This window comes from Rhodamnia argentea, chromosome 2 (genome assembly GCF_020921035.1).
Source record: "Rhodamnia argentea isolate NSW1041297 chromosome 2, ASM2092103v1, whole genome shotgun sequence".
Lineage (NCBI taxonomy): Eukaryota > Viridiplantae > Streptophyta > Magnoliopsida > Myrtales > Myrtaceae > Rhodamnia > Rhodamnia argentea.
Genome location: NC_063151.1, coordinates 34,195,899 through 34,210,667, shown reverse-complemented (window position 1 = coordinate 34,210,667; position 14,769 = coordinate 34,195,899). Strand labels below are relative to the sequence as shown.

General features: G+C 36.3%; 1 protein-coding gene across 1 annotated transcript; it reads right to left on the bottom strand.

The window, feature by feature from the left end:
• Positions 1–2,371: 2,371 nt before the first annotated feature.
• On the bottom strand, positions 2,372–9,073 carry LOC115734167 (UTP--glucose-1-phosphate uridylyltransferase). The gene is made up of 21 exons (XM_030664822.2): positions 8,869–9,073; positions 8,563–8,610; positions 8,258–8,349; positions 8,045–8,135; positions 7,128–7,188; positions 6,973–7,050; positions 6,847–6,897; positions 6,665–6,738; positions 6,143–6,215; positions 5,992–6,049; positions 5,809–5,855; positions 5,668–5,733; positions 5,094–5,126; positions 4,377–4,429; positions 4,197–4,272; positions 4,034–4,090; positions 3,863–3,946; positions 3,661–3,759; positions 3,489–3,593; positions 2,682–2,753; positions 2,372–2,597 (listed from the first exon to the last, which is right to left on the bottom strand). The coding sequence occupies exons 1-21, from the start codon at positions 8,946–8,948 to the stop codon at positions 2,571–2,573; spliced, it is 1,425 nt and encodes a 474-aa protein (XP_030520682.1). The 5' UTR covers positions 8,949–9,073; the 3' UTR covers positions 2,372–2,570.
• Positions 9,074–14,769: the final 5,696 nt, after the last annotated feature.

Sequence of the window (14,769 nt, the reverse complement as noted above, 5' to 3'; positions counted from 1 at the left end):
CCGGATGAACAACAAAACTTGAAGCATCTTGCTCTTTAGGATTTTCTTGTGCATTCTAGAGGACACCTAGGAACGATATGGGAATTGTATACCCAAGATATTTCATGTACTAGATGAAAGCCTTGTAATTAATAGGGTAGATCGTAGTTGAGGAGGGCGGATCTCAATCGTTCGATCAATGGGGAAATCAACAGTAGCCATTGGAAGGCGTCTCTCATTTGCAACAGAAACACATTCTCTCCCACGCTTCTCTTTACAATCCCTTTCATCAAATGACCTGTCTGAAAATGATCCCATAAATTCAAAGAAAAAGCAGCATGATCATGAAAGTTGAAGTCCTTATGCTTGATATTTAACCAAAATTGTACCATCCATCTTTTCCGGTCTGTCATTTGCAAGGCATAGGCCTAAAATCATCAACAACCAAATGGGATACTAGCTCTGTATATAATTCAATCAAAACCGTCGACATAACAGCATAAGCAGATACTAAGTACTTAACCAATACTTTGCGTCACAAACTTGATTAGAAGTATGAATCTCTATATTTCAGTTGGCATATTTTTCAACAATCTGCAACAATGGGAATATGTCAATTATAAGCTGCCTATGTGTTAATATTGCGTGTTTCTTTTGTGATGCAAATCTGTCATAGAAGTATGCACTGGATTGACATTCCTTGACCTTATAGTTATCCAAATTGAGATAATATTCTTTGATTTCCAATGAGGTACATGTATTTTTCTTTGAAAAATGAGGTCAAACTAGCATAATCCAAACTTCTTCTATATTTAGGGTTTTTCTGAAATTTTTTTGATTTCTTTTAATTTTTTATTTTTATTTTATTTTTTTATTATCTTATATATTTTTCTTTGAAAATAAGACCTCATTCTGTTTTAATTCAAGGGAAAAGTGATGAGAGAACTGAAAGAAAAAAGTGAGAGATATGGGATTTCATTCTATTTTACGATTCTCAAAAGTGATTCTTTTTTCCATAACTTTTTTTTTTGTTCTTGTTTTTGCTCCAAAACCGTTCCCGAGAACGTAATCAAAATCATTTACGTTACCAAACATGTTTCTCATCATTTTTTGTTTCAAAAAACAGAATCAGAGAACCGTAATCATTGCCATATAGGCTCTTAGACTTAACTAATGTTCCTTATATTAAAATGCGCTATCAATTTTGGTAGAGATCTAACAAGAATAAAAGATATAACCATCAGAACGTAAAGTTAGAGTCGTCAAATGGGTGAGTCGGATCGGATTTGGAAATGATCGAAAATAGTCCGACCCATATTAACTCATTTGACTCGTTTTAACCCATTTTTATTCTATATAAGAATCTTGACTCATACTCGATCCAACGCATACTCTGCCCATATTGTTAAAACACTTTCATCTTTAATCCAATTTAGAAAAACTTGCTTATTATAAATTTTAAAAAAGTTACTGAAACATTTTAGATAATTTTTCTAATTTTAAAAAATAATTTTTTTCATTTGTTAATTTTTCATTTTTTATTTTTTAGTATTTTTTTATTGGTCAGACCTTTGCCTACCACAAGCGAGGGCTGACAACCCTTGCCGGCCACTAGCTAACTTCCTAAGGCCCTCATCAGGCCTCGCCCAAGGCGAACACGTAGCCAATCCTTGTCTAGTGTAGGCAAGGGTCGGCATTTCATGAGAGAGAGAGAGAGAGAGAGAGAAGAATATCAAAAATAAAAATAAAAATTATGACTAACCGTAAATATTAGATAATCTATTTATAACCCATTTAAAATGCAACTCATTTATGACCCACACTCTTAAATATGAGTTAAAATATAGGTTCTTGACCAGTTTTACCACCTCTACATAAAGTATAAAATCAGGAGCATCCAATTGGTCGTTCACCTTAATGTAACATCTCTTACATCAAATGAAAACTAAATCAAGAGCCATATCTAGGCAGTTCGAGATCATTATGCCAAGACAGATGAGCAAACGAGTTGTCATAGAGAACTAATATTCAGCATTCCCAAATTATTAGTATAGACCCGAAAATTACCGAAGAAACAAGGCACCAACTAAAAAGCGGAATGATTCAATTACAGCGTCTCATTCAATAAATTAATTTATAAAATGACACGACAAGCTCTATGCAAGCAAATCATATATGTCCGAGCATCATTAGGAATTTGCCTCAATTACTTGTTAACCTAATTTGGCACGCTCTTACTTGAAACTCTAAATGCATGTTCGGACAAATGGGTATCCATTGCAACAGTAATTCCCACGTATAAACTAGCAGGCTCGCCATTCATATTTGTATGAACACCGTTGAGGAATGGTAAACTTTCAGAACCGCCAAGGCATGAGCACCTCTTTATTTGATTTCTCACTCTCTTTTCAAACAAGCAAAATTGTAAAATTCTCGCCTTCACTAGGTTCAGGTTGAGATGTTTCAAACCAAGTTGTCCACTTATTTACCTACCCAAATATGTAAAGATTACACCAACATGTTCAGGATCACCAGTACGAGATCAAATACAACTGGAAATATATTTTGTTCTGGAAAACCAAGTAGTGCCTTCACAGGTCCTCAGGGCCACTGATTTCCTGCACAAGAAAACGTTTAACAGTGAAGACATATGGACAGTGACATCCTCAGGAATAAAGGATGTAGACTGCATGATTTTATACCTTGTTTTCCAGCACCACCCTATCAGGAATTTCCAGCTTAACCCCGGGTTTTGCAGTAATGGTCACCTTTCCCTACATGAAATAGGGTGTATTTGCTTATGTCAAGGCCAAATCCACCAAACCATGATTGACATCACCAGATGTATGTACGGATGTCTCGTTTCAGGGAAGTACAACAAACAAACAGGAAGAGAGCAGGAGAGGGAGAGAGACGCGTGAATGAGGTGGAGGAAATTGGCAGCTACTAGGTTGAGCAAGGAAAGACAGTAGGTTAAATATGTTGCGAACACGTGAATCGAGATGAATGAACTTAGGGCATCCAAGACAAGTATGGCCATATTTCTAGCCTCCCCCCTACTCTATCTAACTTGTGTCTGCTGATGTGTTGTGCATTCAAAGACAAGGAGTCAAGAGGGAAAAATGAACGAGCAACAATTGGTCTATTGGACTGAATGACAATCACGCAAGTAATATTCAAATGCGAAATTTCAGTGTGCTGGGCAAGCTTAAGTGAGATTGGCGGGAAGAGAATCTTAAAACTTGACAAGATTCAGAGATGAAATTGCCACTTCTTTTAATGTTTTAAATTTATATCTCAAACATTTCTTTGCCATAGTGCAGTAGCTTCTCTAGTTACATCAATTCGATAAGTCAGGGAAGGAATTTTTCCGTTAACAACTGCAGCATGCAGCCAAACAGATGCTATAGGACACTTAGGAAAATGCCACATTAGTGTTAAAAGTGGAAGCCGAAGAGATGTGAAAGAAGTATCCTATTTGGGGAATAACGAAGTATATCACCAATTACCTTGAGAGTAATGCCAGCACCAAACCATACATCACCAGACACCTTCAGGCTATCGAGCTCAATAATGCTAGGAATTGACTTGAATCTGCTCAAGAAATTGCCAACCTACCAACATCACAAGAAGTCAGTCATTATGCCAAAAGAGATGTAATAGAAATATGTAAATCTTCACCTTCTTAAACTCAGGGCCCAATTCGATTGAAGGATTTGAGGGATTTGTTCTGGCCTTGTTTCGAATAACAAAACCATCATCCAGAGTATAAAGATCTGACTGTAAGACAGTAAGAGATGCACATGAGTCCAATCATTTCTTAATGCTCTTTCTTCAAATGAAAAAAAGAAAAAATTAAAACAGACCATAGCAAGATACTAACCTGAACAAGAAGCAAATCTGAAGTTGCTTTCACCGGGAGGAACCTCGACCGAGGTACATTGATGCCTATAGCATTATCAAAGAACTGATGCAAGAAGAGACACACAAACTTAAAAAGATAAAATTTCAACGAATAGACTATTTCGACAAGAAGTCACGCAAAGAAAAATACCTTGATTGCTGCACCAGCTGCAGTTTCTAGCTGAAGAACTTTAATTCCGTCCACTTCCTGGAATTCAAGAAACATCAATAACTAGGTACCCAGTCTATCTATAGAGGCAGCATCTTCCAATTATTTGTGCAAAGAGAGAGGAGCAGGATCTAGTATTATGTACCTTTGGATTAGGAATGATCTCCATCTTAAGAGCTTCAGCTTCCACAAGCCTTTTAATTGCCTTCAAGTTTACCCACCTGTAGGTGTCATGTCAGCACTTGCTTCATCGTAATTACATAAATGTAAAGCCAAAGAACTCGCTTCCATATCTGCGAAATTCACAAAAAATAGCATGACTTACAAATTGTTTGTATTGAAAATCTTGAATTTCTCAATTGATTTGAACTCATTGACCTGGATCAAGCAAATGAAATATAACATGTCAGCATCAAATTTGAGAATGAGTTGAGAAAAACAAAGAACTCAAAACTGCAGAAAGCTGTAGCCTGTTCATATGGCAGTAAACAGTTTGCACCATATGTTTTTTTAGATTTGAGACTACTTATCAAATGAAATATGTGGGTGCCTAAAACCACATCACATTTAAGATATGCTGATCTCCAAATTAATAATTCCTTGGCTAAGAAAGAGAGAGTAATCATAAGAGCCAGTAAAACATCTCAAGGCTGTCAAATGGATAAATGCCGTGTTCTCAGAGATGAGGTAAATATCTACCTAGAAGATGCTGATAAGCAGGAGCCATTTTTAACATTTGAGGATGGCAGCAATATATGGTGTTGGCCTTCAAATTGACATGTTAGAGGTACCACGGAGGGAACTAGTGTACCAACTAAATCTCTGAAAACAAATTAATGTCACCAGAATGAGAGTACCAATTTCCTTGTGGGCTGTTATGTAGCCTAAGTACCACTATGACTCCCTTAATTCCCATTTAATCTCAATAAGAGGTCAAGGAAAAAAATACAGCTTGAACCGTAGTAGGCATAGAAATTCTAAAAGAGCCAATGCATGCTTCAGACCATGGAAATAAAGGAAAAGGGGAGAACAGAACACTCACATGTTCATCAGGGACCTGTGCAATTTCCAAGAGCTGCAATAAGTGACAGAAGTATGTTAGTCATGAATCCCTTTTCCCCTTGGACTTCAGTTTTAGGGTAAATCCACCTTATGATCACGTCTTTGATTTTTCTTTGAAACAACATGTTCTACTGAAAGTTGATGCAAAAATTTGAAAAAGACATAACAGTTTTCATCTTATAGCACAATGTGAGTTTGTTTCTTTCAGAGGATTGCATTACTGCCAAACCTGGGCTGTGAAAGCTAGCATTAATGAAGTCAGTTCTAAGGGGATTAGAAGAAGCTAAAGATATTGAAGGAAGGATACAAAAAATTCGTGGCATTGAATTAATCCAAAAAATATCCATGGACGGTATCTCTGAGATGTCAAAATCAAATAATGGTTCCACTTTCAGATTTTGCTGGGAAATCTAAGTTTGTTGAGACTCTAGTTACCTTGACCATCAGAAAGAATTGCATGTCTAATGAATTTTAGGGAACTTTGTAGACTCTCATAATTTGAACAACAGAAAACAATCTCGCAGGAATAAATAAAAGAAAATGATGTCACTTACTTGAACCTTTCCCTCATAAGAAATGAGGGTACCACCCTTCACATCAGCTAAGGTCTTCGGAGTAACCTGCAAAATTGTGAGCAAGTAAATACAAATACCGATCTATTAAAACAATGCTTCATCACAATCCTCCTCATCTACCTCCATGCAATACTCGTTCTTGTTTGTCATCAAATGATTTAAGATCTCTATGCAGTTCAGTTAAGGTCCGCGAAACAACGAAAAATAATCAATGGGCCTAATTGTCAAACTAAACTCAGGAAGTACAGAGAACACGTGATTAAAATCCACAGATATCAGAAGAAACTAAGAATAGAAGGATACTCAGGTCAACAATAGCACCCAAGTTATCTGAGTTGGCAACAAAAACATATTCCTTGCCCTGTAAACATGAAAAGTGAGAGAAAAGGGGATAAGCAAATGAGAAAGCGAAAGTAAGAGGAATGTACTAATGATGATAGTGATAAAAGAAAACCTGTGAGAGCAAAGCATCAAGTTTGCCACTGTTCATCAACGATGGGAATACGTCACCATGACCAGGGGGATACCTATGTACAGCATTTGAGACGGGAGAAATGTTACATCAAAGATTTTCTATTAAAAGTTTATGACAAAGATCCAATGGAGATCGTAGAATCCTGCCTATTAAAAAGTATAAAACGCAAGAAAGTATGAAGAGATAGTGATTAGTCAGAAATTGTTGTCGCAAAGATGAAAAGACAAGTTCAACTGTCATGCCTAGATATTGGTGGCAAATAACTTCATGCATCAATTTTAATTTGCTCAAGCCGGCATGCATTCTTCCCACGTCCAGGTTCCATAAAATCGTAAAAGGTGGAATGCGAAAGGACCAATGACTAGATACTGCGAACTGAAAAACCTATAATGACAAGCAAAATCACTTTGATGCAAAAATGGTCCCAGAAATTTAATCAAGAAAGCATCATGATCATGATAAATTGAAGTACTTATGCTTGATGTATAACCAAAATTTTACCATCCGTCTTTTCCGGTCTGTCCTTTGCAAGGCAGAGGCACAAAATCATCAACAACCAAACGGGGATACTGGCTCTGTTTAAAATTCAATCAAGACGATGGAGATAACAATGACTTAGTCAATTTTAGAATAAACTCATAAGTAGATAAATAAGCAGCTAACCAATATTTTGCATCACAAACCTGATTAAAAGTATGAATATCGATATTTGAGTTGGCATATTTTTCAACAATCTACATCAAGGGAGATGTGTCAACTACCAATCAACATAACTAAGCTATCAACAAAGAAGGGTGAAAGCCATTCACCTTCAATGTATCATCATGGGTGTTAAAAGAGTTCATCAGAAGCAGGGGAACATTGCACCCATATCTAGTGTTCAGATTCTATATGAACAGAAGATGTGATCAGAAGGAATAGAGCTAAAGAAACACACATCGCATGGAAAATTAAGGAATATTACCTCGATTTGGATAACTATAAGGTCTAGAAATGTCAATCCATTCCGTACTTCTATGACAGATCTACATCACAATAACGTGCGATATTATCACATAGGCAGCTTATAAAACATAGACAAGGATTATTAACAACTCTCCAAGTAGACATGGTAAAAGCTCCAAGGGAGACAAGTAACAAGCCATCGGAGCAGGAGAACTGTCCTCGCCAACTTCATTTGCCTCTCTAGAAGGCTCGTCATTCTTATTTTTCAGACTATTTGGCAAGAAGAAAAGTGAAAGAGATCTTTTTGACGATCAAAAGTTTTGATCAACCTGTTCCGTCGACTCAACATATTATGTGCAAGTGGTGGTTTCTAAGATCAAATGAGAATATTCTTGCTTTCTCTTCTTTGTTATCTTTTTCTTTTCCTCTATCTACGAATCCTGTGCACTTTATTCTTGTCTTTCAATAAAATTCCCATGCTTTAAAGAAAAAAAGGAAGGGAAAGTCGACTAGATACCAAATGGATTCATTAATAAAGTATATTTTTGCACTACAGAAGTGAGTAAAGAAAGAGGATCCCATTATTGCATTTCGAATCAGCCTCATCGACATTACTTGCAGATCAGGTTATAAGAATTTACAGATTTCAAAAGTAGGCTCTAGGAGAAAAAAGAGGCACGCACATGCACAACTAGGTGATGATACTGCCTCAAGTTGTGCATATGTACTAAAATCAAAAAGCAAATAGTAATATCGTTTGGAAGAGATCAGTTGGGATGATTTACTTGTGCGACCAGTGCGAACACATTTTCATAGAATAACATATTCCGCTTCCACGGCAATAACAAAATGAAGCACGTCGACCAATGAGATCTATCAAACTAAAAGGACATTATCTTATCTATCATATATCAAATATAAGATCAGAAGCCATACTTGGGACCAGTACAACCCATTGTGGTTCCCAAACCACCATTGAGCTTCAACACAACAAGTTTATCCAAAAGGCTCTTAGTCGCCGCAGGATCTGCACAATTTTAGTAATCATGATCCGGAGAAAAGGAATAAGCCCATGTAGACTACAAAATCGGGCCACACTGCAAGGAAACCAAATTGAACGAGAAGATCCTGAGCAGGTGAAGTTAGTACCTTCGGGAATGGGCGCCAAGCTATCATAAGGAACGACGACTTCGTCAGTGGGTGTCCGAATCTTGCTCCATTCAACATGTTGAGCTTCGCCACTAAAAAATGCGAAGAATTTCACAAAAAAGTGAAGAAACCAAACAAACTATACCTATACGCATTTACAGAGACAAAAGAGAAAAAGATCTCCATGTGTATCGAAACATTGATAAATTCAGCTTTCAACCACAAAAAAAAAAAAAAAGCACAAAAAAAAAAAGCAGGAAATCGATGGTGATAAATAAGATGTGCGATCAACAACTTACACCCACCTGAGATAGCGGGACACGAGGTTGATGAATCCATTCTTCTCGCTCTCACTGCGAAATGGAATCAAAACGAAGCAGGGTGAGATCCGGAAAGAACGCTCCGGACACGCACAGGACCAGAAACTGATCTACTAGACAGGAAAGTCATTCGAGATCAACGGTAAAAAAAGGAATTCCCCTCGCAAATCAACCGACGCAAAACCATCCGGAAGACCGATCCCGCGCGCTCAACTTCCCCCGCCGGAACGTAATATAAGCACATGCCGCGCGCGCGCGCAAACGCACCCAGGGGAGAGAGCTGGTGGGAACCTGATTTGGCCGAGGCCGGAGACAGCGGATTTGAGCTGAGAGAGCTTCTCGGCATCGGGGGCGCTTAGAGCGGCAGCCATTGGCGCGACTAGCGAAGAGCTCCGGATCTCAGAGAGAGAGAGATGAATATAGAGAGTGGAAAAAGGTGGTGGTAATGGAGAGAAGGAGCGAGAGGTTCGATTGGGGGCTTCGGAGACGAGTGAAGGCTATAAAATGAAGATAGATTTAGCGACAAGGAGAATAACAAGTGGAACCAATCTTGGCGGCGAATATGACGCTCAGCCCACCGATGTCATCGAAGACCTGCAGCCTCGGACACGGGTAGATCGCAATCGCGCCCCCTTTTCTTCGCTAATTATAAAAAAAGTCGCCATTTTAAGACAACTAAACTCGAACGTCTTATGTTAAAAGTTGTTCACTAAAATCCCAGAACATTAAAACAAAAACAAAACAGAAAAAGCGAAGATAGAAATGTGTGAAACGGTAAAATTAACTTCCGGGTTTGATTCGCTAAATATGGAGTGATTCAACTGGCACCGGAGATTTTCATGAAGGAAACGAGTTGGTCTTGAGGCTGAGCAAAGTTGAAAGAATTGGCAAAATCAAGTCTACTACCCGTCTAGTTAGATTCTCTAATAAACCTTCGGAATCGGCTTGTTCTTTGTGTCCAGAGTTGTGTAAATTCTTAATTGCATCTCTACGTTTCTTCCCGTTTTTCTATTGCTCTCTTTTTTTCTGTCATGGATTTGAATTTTCCTTTGCAATTTTCCTGCGTGTGTTTACATTTAGCATCAATAATTTGGTAACCAAACACGAACATAAAAACCCAATGAAGCTTTAGAGTAATTAAGGTCGCGTATGACAACAGTTTTATTCCCTATTTTTCTATTTTATTGTTCCCGGGAAAAGGTTTGGAATATTTAGCCTCTCTCGCGTCCCTCCCGTCAGCTGTCGTTCGTGTGTCTTTACTCAAAAAATAAGAATTTCATGTCATTAACAAACGGGTGTCTCTACTAAAAAAAAAATCATCTAGGGAATAGAAATAGAAACATCTATTTTTGAGGGGAAAAAAAAATTAAAGCTTGGGAAAAGAATGGTTGTCATTTGCGCCCTACGGCTCCATTTTTTTTACAAAAAATGAATTATTTGAAAAATATTTTCTTGAAAATAATCACTTGTATTGGTTGTTAAATAGTCAACGAAAATTTTTTTCGCTATTCACAATAATTAATGTCCAAACATTTTTTTGTGAACGATAAACATATTTTTTGTTCATTCATATTTATAAACGATATATGCAATTATCTCTAAAAAAATAATTTTTCAAATCATCTATTTTTTGCAAAACAAACAAAACATGTATAAGGCTTCTCTCTCTATGCAATTTTCTATTAATGGATGTTCCTTTTTTGCTTGGTTAGGCAAAAGCAGTGATATTCCCACCCAGCCATTCGCATAAGGAGATAAAAAGTTTTTTTCTAGAATGTGTAGTAGCGTATTGACTAAAATATAAGAAGGAAAAAAGCACGGATGGAATAGAATAATGAATGACTATGGAAAAAGGTGAGGAGAATAAACTTATCATTCTCCAAGGAAGTGAATGACCGAGATTGAAAATCCAAAATTTAATAAAAGATACTTTAGAAAAAAAAACATATAAAAAATTATTCAAAAATTTATAAACCCATTGCACAATGCCAAATCAATCATGAATATTTCAATTGTGCCAATTTAATCATAAACATTTAGAAGAGTTACCAATTTAATCATAAACATTTCACTTATACCAATTTAGTGCTAAATATTTTAACGATTTGCCAATTTTAGTCCTAAACCTTTAACGATTTGTCAATTTAGTCCTTCCGTGATAACCTGGTCAATGGCTACATGAACAATTTTAACAATCTTTTTAACTTTCTGATTTTATTTTTTCCTTTTTCTTCTTTTCTCTTTTTGCTTATTCCCCTTTTCCCTCTACCAAGCCTTGTCAATGGCTGGCAACCTTTGTCGACCATCGACAAGGCCTAAAGATGGCTAACAAAAGTAAATAGGAAAAAAGGAAAATGAAAAAAAAAAAAAAAACTATCCACTTTAACAATTTCCATCCAAAAATTGGTCGGAATGACTAAATTGGCAAATTAACAAAAAGTTTATGATTAAATTTTGCAAATTGTCAAAATCTTCGGGACTAAATTGACACAATGATAATATTATGATTGAATAGGCCGCTGCACAAAATTTAGGACTAAATTGGCGACATACATTAGATTTAGTACTACAATCGACACAATTGAAAGGTTTAGGATTGACTTGACCGTCGTATAATGGATTTAATACTTTTTTGCCAAATTTTCAAGAAAATAGTACTTTGTTTTGGGTTTCGAATTCTCTTTTTTCACCTGATATGGTTGATTCAGCGCTACCTCTAAAGGTATCATAAAGAAGTACGCCAAAAGTGGGTGGTGGCATTAAAGGAAGCGAATTATTGTTCTTTTAAGAAGACGGTGGATCCTCAACATCCAAATCTTTTCTCCTAAAAAGAACTATTGATTCAAAGCACGACTGGTTCTTAAGGCTACATTTGGTCATCTAAATTTATAGGATTGAATAGGATAGGATTTGAAATCCAGAGATTTTGGCATATCTTATCCATTGTTTGGTGAATCACGGTACTAACGAAGGATATATTTGTATCATATCATGTTCATTGTGTGGTATTTACGTTTATCAAGGTAAATGAACCTGAAAATGTACAAACGGAGACTATAGGAATATCTCATAATTTATTGCCAACTCTAATAAGAGAGGAAATATGATCATTTGCATTTGCAATCACAAAATGTTTTGCATCTCTCGCTACTTTCATTAACCTTCAACATGAATTACAAAGTTACGGAGAAGAAAAAATTTTGACTATCTTTATGCTTTCATAGACTTTTAACGTGAACCAGAAACATACGCAAGAGAATAAGTTTTGACGCTCTCACTGCTTTTCACGAGTTTTGATGTGAACTAAAAAAACTACAAAGGAGTGATAAAACTTCAACATGAATTAGAAATACATTAGAGAACGAGATGGAGATTTCTATATTTTTTTAGAAATTTTAGTGCCCCACATTCATCGAAAATTAAAATGATCATTTTCAAGTTTAAATTTGTTCAATTAAAATATAGGTTCTTCTACTTCATTTTTGTTTACTTTTTTTTTTGTATGTCTCCTACTTTCATTATTTTTATTCCGTTCCATTATTTTTAATAAAATTTTTACTAAATAATAAAACATATTACCATGCCTAAAATATGTAATGATGTGGATATGAACCGTTTTATATACATATATGCACAAAATATACTTTGTAAATTAGAAAGAAACTAAAATGTATAAATACTTTTTAAATTTTATTTTTAATATTATAATTCAAAAGCAATTCATATTTAATTATTATTTTAATTTTATTATTTAAGAAGTTTGTTATTCGGGAGAAAAATAGCTTTTATACCATGAACATAAGAAATTCTATTCACCGTTATCCCACCCCCATAGGATAATTTTATCCATGTTATACCCCACTTTATTCTATCATGGACAGGAGCCAAACACATGATATGATAAATTTTATCTTATTTTGATTTTTATTCTGATCACTAAACGTAGCCCAATAGTTTTTTTTGGTCGAAATGTAGCCCAATAGTTTAATCCGCAGATTTATTCACACCCGATTAAGCCGACAAAAGAAAGGGCAAAAAGAGGAAGGAAAAGAGCTGAAAATGATTGCGAGGAAGGTGGAACGATCCAATCCACGAAAGCCTCCCAGCCCAGCCCAAGATTAGTTTCAGACGTGGCCCTGTTGGGCCCATTAGCAGCGCATTTCGGTTAGCTGACTCCTAGGCGCCATTGAATTTTTGCACTTTGCAGGTGCTTATTAGCATTGAGATTTTGGCATTTTGCTAACGAATGTCTCAAAAAAGCTTGTTATGCAACCCAACAAAGAGAAATTACAGCTTTCAGCATGTCATTTTTTTTTCCCGCGTTATGCGTAGTGTTGTTTTGAAAACCGTAATATCTGTTATTTGATATACTTAACAAGTGTTCGAGATCGCTCATTATCAAAGAAGTGCTTGATATTGTATCACTCTCCATCTCTTTTGGCATTTGTGAGCGCTTTATATCGAAATAAAGTAGGTGAATCGTGATAAGTAGAGAGGCAAGTCGTGAAACTCACGCAGTTCGGTATTGAATTAAGAAGAGAAATAAGAATGAAATTCAACGAAAAATGATATTCAACATTAAACATTCGGATCGTTTCATAAATAGTATGCGGGACTCATATCGCGACTAGTCAAGTTTTAGTATGCGAATCCTAACCAAGAAAACCACGAATGGAAGTAAACCTTACACGTGTGCGCCAATCGCTTGGTTTAGAATTTTTTTTTCTGTCACGAACCTATTCTTCATTTATTTCTGCTATAAAAACTCGGGCGGCCCATAATGTTGCTTTCGTGAAATTTAAGGAATCGCCAAGGAAATGATCTAAGTAACGCCACTTGTCCCACGTTGATTAAGCTCGAGCCCCCACTAAAGCGCGCAGATAGACGTAGATGTCAAGCTGAGAAAAAGCGTACGAGTCTGGTCGGAGTTCGACAATCGCAACCACATTAATTAACAAGATAATAATAAATAAAAAGAGAGAGATAGAGAGAGAGAGTGGGGAAATGCACGATGAATCTCAGCCACTCGTTTACGCAACTCAGGTTGACTACACGAAAAAGCACCCGCGGGCCCCACGCCCACCGAGGAAAAAGCACAAAAGCGCCGGGCCCACTGATACGCGTGTCGCAATCGGAGTGGGTCCCCTGGACAAAAAGCCCTCCACGGAAAACGAAAGGCAGAGCGCGAGTTCTTATTTTCTTGACAAAGGGCAAAAAGAGAATATCTGAGGGAAAGATCTCGACTCGAGCCTCATGTTTCAAAGTGTTGACCGGCACCTCTCACGCTCCATTACACCTGTCAACCGCCTAAACGCTTTCGCTTTACCATATCCGCCCTCCGAAAAAGGGCAACAAAAAAAAAAAAAAGAAATAATTTGCGCATAACCCTCCCGAGTTTTTTGAAAGTGTGCTCTCGAACTTTCAACCCTTGCACAATATTCACGTGAACTCTCTTTTTTGTGAGGACCGTTAATTTCCCATTTTTTTCGTTAGCATGTGTAATAAATACATTAAGAAAATATCGAAATATCATTCTTTTGAAAGAAATTAATTTTTTTTATTTTCAATTATCGTAAAAAGATGAAGAAAATAATGAAAACGGGAGAAGACTAAATTAACTCGGAGGCTAATAATGGAAAAATAAGTATCGATAGTGACGTTAAACAACGAAAGATCTCCAAATTTTTGGGATGCTCCGAAATCCACATGAGCATCCGAAACCAAGTCAATTCCCGACATTTTGTCAAAATTTGATGGATGCAGTAGCTACTTCAATAGAATTAGACAAAATATGTTAAGAAAAAGAGTAAACACGGAATATACTAGAAAGGAAAGAGCCTCGATAACAACAGGTCAAATAGCAAAAAACGATTGCTCCTTGTACATATTAATATAAAAAACGATTGATTAACATGAATATTTATAAAATTGCAAGAGGAAATGATGTCTTTTTCATATACTTCTTGTTGATCAATCATTCTCTCTCTCTCTTTTATTTATTTATTTTTTGCAGCAATAAGTATTTTAAAAAATTCAACCTTTTTAATATTTAAACATCTTCCCTTTTCAAGTTACTCATGTCTCTTTTTCCTAAAATATTTCATTAAAACATTAACATTCCCATCATTATGTATTTATTATTGCCGTTCACTTGTTCTGATACAGACATTTCGGTCCATTTTCTTTCTCCCC

Excerpts from the sequence above, each read along its gene's own strand:
- LOC115734167 (XM_030664822.2), bottom strand. The coding sequence starts at position 8,948 with ATGGCTGCCGCTCTAAGCGCCCCCGATGCCGAGAAGCTCTCTCAGCTC. Across the intron at positions 6,739-6,846 it reads ATATTCATACTTTTAATCAG|AGCCAGTATCCCCGTTTGGT; the intron begins GTTTGTGATGCA and ends AATTTTAAACAG. Across the intron at positions 2,754-3,488 it reads GTGCTGGCATTACTCTCAAG|GGAAAGGTGACCATTACTGC; the intron begins GTAATTGGTGAT and ends TATTTCATGTAG.